The 11818-nt window shown below is 37.9% G+C and overlaps 2 protein-coding genes across 3 annotated transcripts; one reads left to right on the top strand and one right to left on the bottom strand.

The window, feature by feature from the left end:
- Positions 1-1333: 1333 nt before the first annotated feature.
- Positions 1334-3564, bottom strand: LOC141909271 (cyclin N-terminal domain-containing protein 1-like). Its single transcript, XM_074799660.1, has 5 exons — positions 3463-3564; positions 2799-2961; positions 2349-2493; positions 2025-2121; positions 1334-1779 (listed from the first exon to the last, which is right to left on the bottom strand). The coding sequence occupies exons 1-5, from the start codon at positions 3562-3564 to the stop codon at positions 1627-1629; spliced, it is 660 nt and encodes a 219-aa protein (XP_074655761.1). The 3' UTR covers positions 1334-1626.
- A 1833-nt stretch (positions 3565-5397) lies between these two features.
- LOC141909056 (uncharacterized) lies at positions 5398-10963 on the top strand. Of its 2 annotated transcripts, none has more exons than XM_074799389.1 (4): positions 5398-5443; positions 5800-6374; positions 6471-6587; positions 6959-10963. In XM_074799389.1, the coding sequence occupies exons 2-4, from the start codon at positions 5838-5840 to the stop codon at positions 7469-7471; spliced, it is 1167 nt and encodes a 388-aa protein (XP_074655490.1). In that variant the 5' UTR covers positions 5398-5443; positions 5800-5837; the 3' UTR covers positions 7472-10963. The 2 variants fall into 2 exon arrangements, with proteins under 2 accessions (XP_074655490.1, XP_074655491.1); XM_074799390.1 differs by lacking the exon at positions 5398-5443 and adding an exon at positions 5519-5616.
- Positions 10964-11818: the final 855 nt, after the last annotated feature.

The raw sequence follows: 11818 nt of genomic DNA, 5'->3' as shown, positions 1-11818 counted from the left end.
TTTGTGACTGGTTTCGTGGTGGGGGACATGTCTCTACTATTTTACAAACATTTATATTTACGATATCTGCTGAAAGAATGTTTTTTTATGCACATTCCAAAATTTGTGCCAAACTACCCTAACGTAGTGTAATTTCGGAGACCGTTAGAATGAAAATTGTGCCAAAATATATTCTTAAACTAACGTAAATATTACTGATAAACGCGAATTCTCGGAGACTTCGTGACACGATATAAATATATTTATTCTATCATTGCTACACAAGTCTACGCTCACTAAAACAATCGCATAGTTAATATTAGTAGCTTCTTTATTTTTACAGATGACTGAACAAATTCTCATAGAGAATGTTTACTGACATTTTTTTGAAGATGTTGCGTTGATGTTTCTGATCGTGAATTTTTACGAGAAAACTGTTTATCTAGACGCTTGCAAATTCAAAGTTATCCTCTGTGTAGACCGCTTACAGTCTATTTTGTTCTAAAACCATGTAATTCTGTAACTTTGCAATGCAATAAATGTTTCGGTGACCAGTTTATCCAGGGTTTTTTTTAGTTTTCGTTTATTATGGTGAAGGACATTTAACTACCGGTAAATGAAGTTCATTTTACTCTAAAAATGTGAGGCAATTGTGTATTCAATGATTCCTCAGCATCTGTTTTTCTCCACGGCACCACTTGATGTTTAAGATGTTTGCAAGTTGCTAGGTAAACACGACAGATTTCAACCCGGTAGGATTCTATTCTATACGGCATTCGGACCAGTTTTTGGGCTGCAGATGTGCGATTGAGTCGCTATGATTGAATCGCAATGACTAAAGCCACGGGCTGGGCCAAATCAGCACGGATCAGGCCCTAGACAAATTTCTATACATGTATATGAACGGCCATCACAGAATATTCTAAACTCAGTAACCCTAGTGTTGGCCTGGTGAATAAACGTAGAACCCTAGTGTTGGCCTGTTTAATAAACGCAGAAACCCTTGTGTTGGCCTGTTTGACCAGTGCTTAAAGGTGGCTCAGACAATCAAGCATTTTTGGTTTTTTGGTACCCGTGTGAACAGTTAGTGTGAACCACTAAAAACAATGAGATGAAATTAACACACACCATGATATATATAGATATAAAGAACTGCTTTATTTACTAACAATTTATAAACATTGCATAACTTTGTATACATTACAAATAGAAAGCAAGAAAAAAAGGACTTCGCACATAATGAATAACTATCATATATAAAACAGTGACTGAGATTGCTCAATCATCGGAGGTCACTCCTAGAATCGCTTGTCAATCACAACGATCATTTTGATTGACAGGTGGTTGGATTCAATACTAGTAGATTTCACATCAAAAAATACTATAAACGGTACATGTACTTGTATGATAATATCATATTTAATATCAAGTAAAGTATGGAATATTTAAATATAATTTTGAAGACAATTAAAGCTCCAAGCGATCTGACTTACGCATTCTCTGCTACAATCACAACTAAATCACCCTCAAAATACTATTTTCTAATTCCTACCAAAAAATGTATACATGCTTTATGAACGGCCATCACAGATAATTCTATCACAGTCAATGCTTTAAGAGACAGAATTCAAAACATAAGATGGAATATTATTGATGTTTGTTGTTATCACGTGGAGTATAAGATCCTGAATCTGACAATTCATCATCATCATCACCGATAACCAGTTGAACTAGAATGGCAGCAAAATCAAGAATGTCATCAGTCACAAGACGTGTAGTTTTTCCCAGTTCATCCGTGATCTATAACATACCAACAATATCAGCTAATTATAGTCATTCATCTTTTTTTATCTCTGTATTTCCTGAATTTTTCAAAAAATATTTTTTTCAAATTTTCTATTGCTACATTAAACAATCGTGGGAAGGAGTGTCTGCAGAATGAGCCATAATTCTATGATGCTCATATGGGATATTGTTTTTGCCACTTTTAAATGGATAGAACATTTCCATTTTGACCAGAAGACCATGCTGTAATTAATACTCACCTGATCTGCTTTATCTTGGTCTACGATATACACAGAGGCGGCTACTGTTGCAGCTGCTAACAACATACTATCACATTCTACACTCATAAACCTCTTCCTATAATACAAATAATATATAGCTTACATTCACCATGCCAAAACGTATCCTCACTTGCCAGGGTTTGAATGCCTCCTGCCGAAGCTCACACTAACACAAACCCTACCCGAAGACCCTTCATTGGTCTATTCCACCACCCAAGATTTCTTGGGGCGGACAGGTTGCTGCTAAGCGGCCACAAATATTGTGCATTAGGCAAATTATTTCAATTTCTAAACAGGATTTACCTTTGAAGCTGGGAACAAAATGATTTCCTGCTGGTGATGCTGTAGAGGGTGTCATAAACAGTTTGTCGTTTGATACTGAAGAGATCGATCAGTTTTATACAAACTCCGTAATAAATCTTTACCCGGCAATTCTTCAGGTTGTAACCTGTAAAAATAGAATACAAATAAATGAACTCACAACATTGTGCCAGTCATTCTGCCCCATATCAAACAGGCGCAGACCCATTTGGTACCAGTGTGGTAATCTGGTACGCACCAAAAATGCTTGTGATCATGGCTCTACTTTCCTATCTACAATAAAGACCAGGATCAATCATCCAATGATTAACCGCAGTGAACCTCAACCTTTGACCCTCAAGTCAATACGCCTATCCCCATGGGAATCTACCAAATCTTAACGTCCTAAGCATCTACCTCTTCCAGCATTCTACAAACCAAGTATTAGCCTACCTAATATTTCCAAGAGCGTTTCAACGTAAACAATAGGAGTCAGGACTGACACATTGTAGTCGAGAGTCTTTAGAACTCGTAGTTCAGATTGAAGAATACTATCGTTACTATATCGGTGTCCGGCTTCTTTCAGAATGTGTCGAGCCCTCGCTTGGGTAATAATCTACAACATTGAACACAACATCTGAAATATATACTTTTTAACTAAAACATCAGATTTATTTCAATGGAGATAAAGTTTCTACAAAAGGTCAAACCAGTCATAATGGGCAAAATGATTAGTTAAAATGGCTCAGTAGTGTTCCACCAGTGTTCCACATAGTGGCATGATAATAGAGGGTACATGTTTACAGATTACTGAAAGTCATAGGGCCTGGTTAATCAAATGTCTGCGATTTCTGACGACAATCGGAATGTTGCTAATGACCTTTGTCGGACCAGATGTCAATGATCCCATTATTGCTGTTGGTGGGAGTGAGGAACGCGAAAAAGAAACAGGGGTATTGAGGACGAAACATTAAAGTTTCGATCTGGAAATACAATCTGTATCATATCATAATCTGGTGATTAAACTGATCCCGATTAAACAAGTTTGAACTGTACATGGCAAAATAATAGGCTAACTCTCAATTGTAAAATCTATACAATGTACATTGCCATTTACCTTATAATGAGATACAAGTTTTGAAGCAATCTGGCAACACGACACGATACGTAAAACCATTTGATTGCTAATTCGATCAAGAATGCTCTGCCAATCAGACATCTTAGTTCGACTAGAAGATGATTTCACGTGCTTATATAAATCAGCTATATGCTTTGTCATAAATCTACAAGACAAAGGTTTCAGTCAGTAACAAGCATGGCAACAGCAAACAGTTTGTAGGCTGCAAAACAACTACATGTAACATTTAAACCAACAGCACCAATATTGAGATGGGAAAAGTACCGGTAGTATTTCTTTATTAGACCTACCTAATACAGGGTTGCCACTTTCCATCAAGTTACAAGATCCCTGAGAATTCCCCGAGTAAATCCGAGGATTCCTTTGTTTAAAACGTTACAATCTATTCATATTCCATAGGACAATTAACTCCCTCCCTAAGTCTTGAATCAGGCTACAGTTTACCTCGTTCTGCTGAGGCGTAATAGTAACCTCACCTATCAAAAAGTTCCATAGCCGTGTATGTTGCATGGTTTGAAAGTTTCAAACGAGAACAAATCAACAACACAAATTCTGCACAGTCGTCCATTTTGAAGAAGCTTTGTCCCTAAATAAAATGAAATTTCTTACCGATCAAAACTGTTGTTCATTAGCCTAATTCAAAACAGAGGACTTATTTAATCAGATATGGGATTTCAAAACTGAAGTCAGATGTTACGGGTCACTATCAAAATTATTTTTGATTGTATGCAGAATAAATATGGATTAGAGAACAGTTCATTTGTTGATGCTGAGGGCGGGTTGATAGTGTTTTAAGGGCTGAACTGAACCGCTCAAAATTAAAACGTGCACTTTCACCCTCAACGTTGTTTGGGAACTGTAACTGACTTGAGAAATTGAGGCAAAACAAACAGAGCAGGCATTTGTATCATTTTTGCAGCAAGAAGGCATAAAAGGTGCTACACGTCTTGCCCTTATGTTTTTCTATTTCTTTAGGTTATAAAATAATTGCTAGCCCATTCACCAGACGCTGATGATGCTGGTCACCAGGCTGATCCCGAGGAGAATTAATCTGTTTATCGTTTTCAGACGAAAGCAGAAGCAGCCAGTCTTGTAATATTTCTCGAGGTAACCCGTCACAATTGCTGTTGAATATCGGTTCGGGTGGCGATGCAAAAACACTTTCATTATCCCCAGTTGAAGGTGTCATTTCAATGAGATTAGAGAACGGGCAGCGTGCCGTGTCGTATAATCACTCGAACGTCCACTTTTTGATGATGTGGCGGATATTTCACAGTGACTGTAGCGCGATAAATTCAATTAACACTTTTTATTGTGTTAATTTATTATCACTGAATAAACGTAGTTATTAGTAACCCTAGTGTTGGCCTGGTGAATAAACGCAGTAACCCTAGTGTTGGCCTGTTTAATAAACGCAGTAACCCTAGCGTTGGCCTGGTGAATAAACGCAGTAACCCTAGTGTTGGCCTGGTGAATAAACGCAGTAACCCTAGCGTTGGCCTGTTTAATAAACGCAGAAACCCTAGTGTTGGCCTGTTTAATAAACGCAGTAACCCTAGTTTTGGCCTGTTAATAAACGCAGTAACCCTAGTTTTGGCCTGTTAATAAACGCAGTAACCCTAGTTTTGGCCTGTTAATAAACGCAGTAACCCTAGTTTTGGCCTGTTAATAAACGCAGTAACCCTAGTGTTGGCCTAGGTAGTACGAACCGTCTTCGAACGAGTAATAACCCCAAATTCATTACATCTTCATTCAACATCGTAAACATTCGTATCCGGATGCATAACTAAAAGGAATCCTTCAAGATCCGTAAATCAGTTCTCAGGCTGTTATAATGTAGCCGTAAGACCTTTACATCTTTGATACGAAGACGAGAATTAACAATTGCTTGAACTTGAATCAAGAGAAATATTATCGTCGCAAAGAAACTAAAACAATTCACCTTGTCAAGAACGGACAGGTACTGGCTGGGAGTGGGACGAGGAGTGGAGTGTTGTTGTTTGTTTGTAGGTGTGACCGTGTATGTGTATGTAGACCTCTGACTGGCTGGTTCCTGGTGTTCCTGATGCTCTGCCGCATGTATTGACATTAGTAGGGTGATCAGTGTTTAATTTACTGCAGTGCTTTTATCTAGTTAAGTTTATTTCATGATCTCCGCCAGAAAGTTGGGTTTTGGGTCGTTTTTTGACTCAAGATCGCGGAGTATTATTTTTGCAGCGGTTAAAATTGGATTGGATTATTGTGTGCGGTGTGATAAATGTAGTTGGAGACTTTCATTGATTATAATTAGGCCTACTAATTATCTTCTTATTTCAGGATTTTTCTTCATCGCGAAGATGGATCTGTAAAATCTAATGAGTGACTCGAAGGTATCGAGCAGTTTCTACAATCAATTAAAAACCAATTTCGAGAGTTTCAAAATTTACATTCCCGAGAAAATGCGAACTAAAAACTGGATCCTGTTCTCATTGTTGGTGTTGTCGATGGTCGTCATGCTGTGGCTCGTCAGCAATCCGACACCCGACTTTCACAACATAGTCGCTTCAACGCATCGGACTTTACACAAATTAAAAGTGACGCGAAGTCACAACGATCAGGAAGGTTTCAAAGAGCTTCAAGTTGACGAAATGTATCTCGATTATCTGGGTTTCACCGACAATCCGAATCTATACCTGACGAATAATCCACCTAAAATAAATCAACAACAGACGAAGAAAAGAAGGCGAGAACGAGGCAGCAGCAGACGTAGGAGTCGGCCAGTGATCGGTAGCGCCGTCTCGTGGAGAAGTTTCAGTTTCGCGAAGGATTTAGCCGATAATGTACATCATTATCTGCCCGATTACGAGGTTGTATTCTTCGACATCGGTCTCAGCACATACGACAATAAGCAGGTAATTTTGAAGGAGTCACTTTGCCTTGCAATATTACTATTCCCCTCATAAAGTGCCGTATAGTGCGTGTTATGATGTTACTTTTTCTCCTTTCAGCTACAATCCACTTGTAACGAGACAATCAATTGTGAAGTGAAGCGTTTTCCATTTAACAAATTTCCATATCATATACAAAACACAGATATCAAAGCATATAAACCACTCGCGATACAGGTATGATTTGAGATACAGATAGATGAAAAAATGTATCTCTACCTTGAACTATATCTTGTCAGGGCTATCCCAGCATCAACGGGCTTCCATGATGAGTCTGGTTATATGAAAAAAGTTAAGTTTGAATTTCATTGAGCACATGTGAATGTAGCCATTTGAATAAGTTAACTGAAAAATGACAGATGAGTTTTTTCGGTGTAAATGGGCACGCACTCCAAAACTGCTTCCAGTTCACGCACCACCGGTACGCACACGCCAAAACTGCATCACTTGTACGGGGCATCCGTGATCCAACTTTTTAAAAAGAAATGGCCTCATAGATAATATTCTACAAAACAAGATGGCGCGTAATCTTTTGGGTCTAATTTCAGGAGCTGTTGAACTTGTACGGAGCTGTATTTTGGATCGATCTGAATGAGAAGAAAGAATACTTCATCACCGGGGACATCGAAAAAGTGTTGAAACAGGCGGAGAAAGTGGGCATCACGGCGTGGACCGTCGACGAGCCAACTTCGGCACTCACTCATCCGAAAACTTTCCGGTTTTTTAAAGCGCGTCGGGAAGACTATTATTTCCATCGGATGGTTTCGACCGATCGACTTCTCTTGTACAATTTAGAACAGATTCATTCGCATATTATGTTGCCGTGGGTGCAGTGTTCGTTGATGGAGGAATGTATCCGACCTCCGGGAGCGCAGAACGCAGTTTGTAATAAATTCCGTAAACCGTTGTATCGATATTCGGGCTGCCATCATTACGACATGTCGGCTCTGAATGTTATACTCGGTCGCCGGTTCGAGTATGATTGTCAAGAATACTCGAGTAAATTGAGCATTTTCGGAAAAATCAAAGCGAATAGTACGATAGTTCCACCTACATTGTAAAAAGCAGGATATAGAATTTGTGTCCCGATGCTTGATAGTTGAATTTAAAAAAAGTTTTTTAAACCGACACATCCCCCCCGGTAGGGATTCGAACTTGATGGCATCGAGATTGCCCTGCCACACTCCACTGAGTGCACATGCACAGCTTAGATGATGTCATGATGCCAATCAGAAATCCTGTTTTATTTTAGCCCAGGTTTTTCCATTCCATGAAATTTGCCTCAGTTATTGTACAACATGAAATCTGTGGTGCCTCAAGTTTCATTGCAGCAGAACTGGCTAATGCGTACACTGGCTACTGTGTGGCAGGGTTTTGTGCCATGGCTGAGTCTATCGATGCCATCGGGTTTAAATCCCTGCCAATGGAGGATGAAGCCGACACTGAGAAATTATAACTCAAATCATAATCAAATTGCTTTTTTCTTACAAAGTATAATTCAAAATATGTCCTGAATGCCTTCAAAATACTGATTATTATTTTTGCTTACCATATATGGTAAGGGGCTTATCATATAGTATGTACATAAAATTAAGCTGATTCGTGACCCCCCATTCCCCATGTGCGCAATTGTAAGCTTTATGTTCTAGCGAAGAGTAGATGATCATCTATTTATACGCTGTAGCCGCGATCACATGGAGACCACTTGTGCCAGGTCAAACTGATCCACACAAGGCCCGGATAAGATTTGGCCCATGCCTCATTGATCCTAGGATTATGGGTTCGAATCCTTTAGTAACTGTCATTGTGTAGCACACGAAAAAGAGTTCAGGCGAATTTGAGTGAATTGAGGAATATTTTAAACTTTTGAATTTTATTTCTATTAAATTATGTGCATGAATTTTCAATAAAATTCACTACACATTAGTTTAAAAATTCGACAGAATGATTTCGCGCAGGCCTGACCAGACTCATTTCTGACAAAACCCTAATCTGGCAAATCAGGTAAAAAATACTCTTGTGATCGCGACTTATGAATTTAACTTAAATGCAAGTAGTTTGATAATGGTTCTAGCAAACATTCTACTGCCAATCAGACATAAACCGGCTTGATTCAAATCGCTTTAATCTGGATTTCAATCTGATACGGATTTTACCATGTAGTTGTAGTCCACCAAATGTACATAAACAATGATGTTTAATCCGGATTAAGTTCATCGGTTGCGAATGATCCGAATGAAACGATAATTTCTACTGGATTTACTGATGTAATAGTATGATGTAATTTTAAAAAGATCTCATATGTTTTTTCTGATGTATAAATTTTTGTCCAATTTTAAGTTTAAACTTTCATTTAGCTGAGACAGCTAGTGGCTACTATATCGACTTAAAGAGAGAAATACCGTGTGAGATGTTACCGAGTGTATAATCAGTGATTACTGATTGATTCGAACATTTTCTTGCAAATTTTGTTGATGAAAACATTTCAATTTGTTACTGATAAAGGTTTATACGAAGAGGTTGACTCTAGCCGTGGATTGCATATTTTTAAAACTTAATCCTTTAGCTGCAATCGCCCGGTTCAAACTCGAAATCAAGTTTGGTCCGTGCCTATTCACCGTAGATGTGTGTTCAGTCACTCGTTACTAGAACGCTATCAAAATGAATCGTCCTGTCGGCAAGGGCCAAATTTGGCTCGAGTCAAAAACGTTTGCGCGATCGTGGATTTACACTGGGAACTGCTGCCAGTAGTTGGAAAACCTCCACTAACCTTGAGAGATTAGTAAACATAAACAAAAGATCACACATGTCACGCTGATATTCATATCGTTTTTGCTTTCATTGGTTTTAGTCATTAGAATGAATTAATTAAATCAAATCAAATCCAGTATTAACAATAGCTACAACGCTATCAATCAATCAAAACTGATTCACCGCCGCGTTATTGAATCGCGCTGATTCACCACCGTTGAATTGAATCGGGCCGCGCCGATCAAAAATTTAATATCAATCCATGAATTTTTACATATCTCGTATTTATTTTTATGCTTATGATGTGGAGGCATTTATGAAATGTTTGGGTGCTACGGCTTTTCTGCATTCTGCATTGTTTTCGTTAAATTCTTTAATTTTATTGTTGCATCGTAGACGTAGATTTTAGGTATTTTCTCATGAACCAGCCAATTATTATTATAGGGAATAGCCGAGACGGTTACCGTCCCCCTAGTCCGATGGCCTGCTAGTCCGAAAAATGCTCTAGAATATAGATTTTGAATAATATCCTGCTTGTTTGAAATGGAAAATAGTAGTAGCTTGCGATGATCTTTCGAAATTGAAATTAATTAAGATTCAAAGCATGTAGGATTGCGTAGGCTCAAGGTCGAGCTGCCAACCATATCTCGGGGAGAGTCCTTGATATAATGGTTTGAAGTTGTTAGGTGTGTTCTATTGATGGGCGTGTGCTTGCAGCATATTACTATCTGTTACCGGTAACAACAGTGCCTAGAACAGTCTATATGTTTATCCAGGACTATTCTATAATTATATAATCTATAAAAGCTGCGTGTGCTTCATAGTGTTCAAGTCACTTGAATAAATCATATGTTTGTGAATGTGAAAATCAGCGACCACGAAATATTTATACATGCAAGTTCAAAGTTTCATCAAGTCAATGTAAATGTATTAGGCCTTAGGGATCATTCATTAATAACATACGCATACAATTTGTCAACCCCCCCTCTGTACGAAAAGTCGGCCATTTTTTCATATACATTAAGAATTACAGTACACAATTGCACTGACACCTCCGGCTCCCCTAATGTGTACGTAATAAATGAATGATCCCTTAATCAAACAACGAAGATGTTTTATTTCACAATGATAACCATGTTGTTAAGTGGCTGTGATCATGTGGACACAGTTTATTATTTGGTATCCGAGCTACAGTGAACCTCGCTTAACGCGGACAAACTAATACCGGCAAATTTAGTCTGAGGTTAGTGAGGTCCGAGTTAAGGGTAAGAAAATAGGTTAGGAATTCAGAAAAAAATGGTTTAATTTCCGTCCGTGTTTGTCATGTCCAAGTTAGGCGATGTTTACTGTACCATATTGTGTATCATATTGTGTTATATTTTTTTAAGAAAACTATTTAGCTTTAAAATGCATAGCATTATAACGAGACAGTATTTTATATCTAAATGTATTTGTTGTTAACTTGTGAGAATTATTCATTCTTACGTTTTATCGTATGCTGAAAAATCAGTCACCTACAAATAGTCTATAAGAGAATTTCATATGAATTTTCATGTTTTCACAAGTGTGCAACATTTTGTAAATATTTCTGTATGGTGAAAATGCTCTTTTTACTTCTAGGCCCGATTTCACAGCCTGGACTCGAAGACTGGTCTCAGGTTGTTGGATTGGGTATAGAACCACTGAGCCCTCGAACTTAAATCTTTTCCTGAAGAACAGATCATGAGTATTTTATGATATCACATGGCACTAAAGTGGCCAATGTGCAATACACTGCAGTTATTGATCCGATTGCTGCATGGCCCGGAAATATATATATATATATATATATATATATATTATATAGACTGGTATTATCTTTAGCCCGGAGGCGCCACCCTGACCTATCTATCGGGGCCCCAGGGCGCCACCTATCTATGAAACCAGCCCCTGAACTTTTACTACGACTTTATTATGTCTTCCTATCCGTATTGATTTTGTTAATTTTCACCGTATTGATTTTCTTACTTGGTAAGGATTAAACAATTGGCTAAGATCAGCTGTTTAGTTGTATGTTTTCGTTTCACTATGCTGTGAGGGGAATTTCCCCTAAAACAGTTAGATTTTTAGTTATGTTTCCAAGTTTTGAAATATTTGATTATTACGTCAGCTTTATACAAATGATGCGGTTGATTTGCAGTCTTCTTATTTTTTTTCCTAATTTTCAACGAGCTCTACTTCATCTTTTGTTCACATCAGCGGATAAACAACTAACAATATTTTTAATGGTCTTGTAAACGGCGAATTCTCAATAGACAGTTCAAATAGTTGAATAGCCGCAAAAAAAATAAACGGTTTCATTTTTATTTAGAATATCCGTACTACAAGTAATTGAGAAAAACGTTTCACGTAATCTCCAGTACCGTATACAACTCAGTATACGAGAGAGTTTATCGTTTGAACGAGTCCTCAAGTCCTAAACCATGAATTTATTAATTCCTAGTCTGAAAACCAAGACGATATAAGTGTATTTCAGACAGGCTCATTACAAAAGTTTCACCCTTCTTGTGGCTCATTACATCTTGTCAGTTCGGTAAATATGTATCAAATCAACCACTACAGTAATGTTGCAATGAGTCTAAATTTGTAACACATTTCTGCGTATTTCATGTATCATT

Source organism: Tubulanus polymorphus, chromosome 7, assembly GCF_964204645.1.
Source record: "Tubulanus polymorphus chromosome 7, tnTubPoly1.2, whole genome shotgun sequence".
NCBI lineage: Eukaryota > Metazoa > Nemertea > Palaeonemertea > Tubulaniformes > Tubulanidae > Tubulanus > Tubulanus polymorphus.
This window is presented reverse-complemented; position numbering and strand designations above follow the sequence as displayed.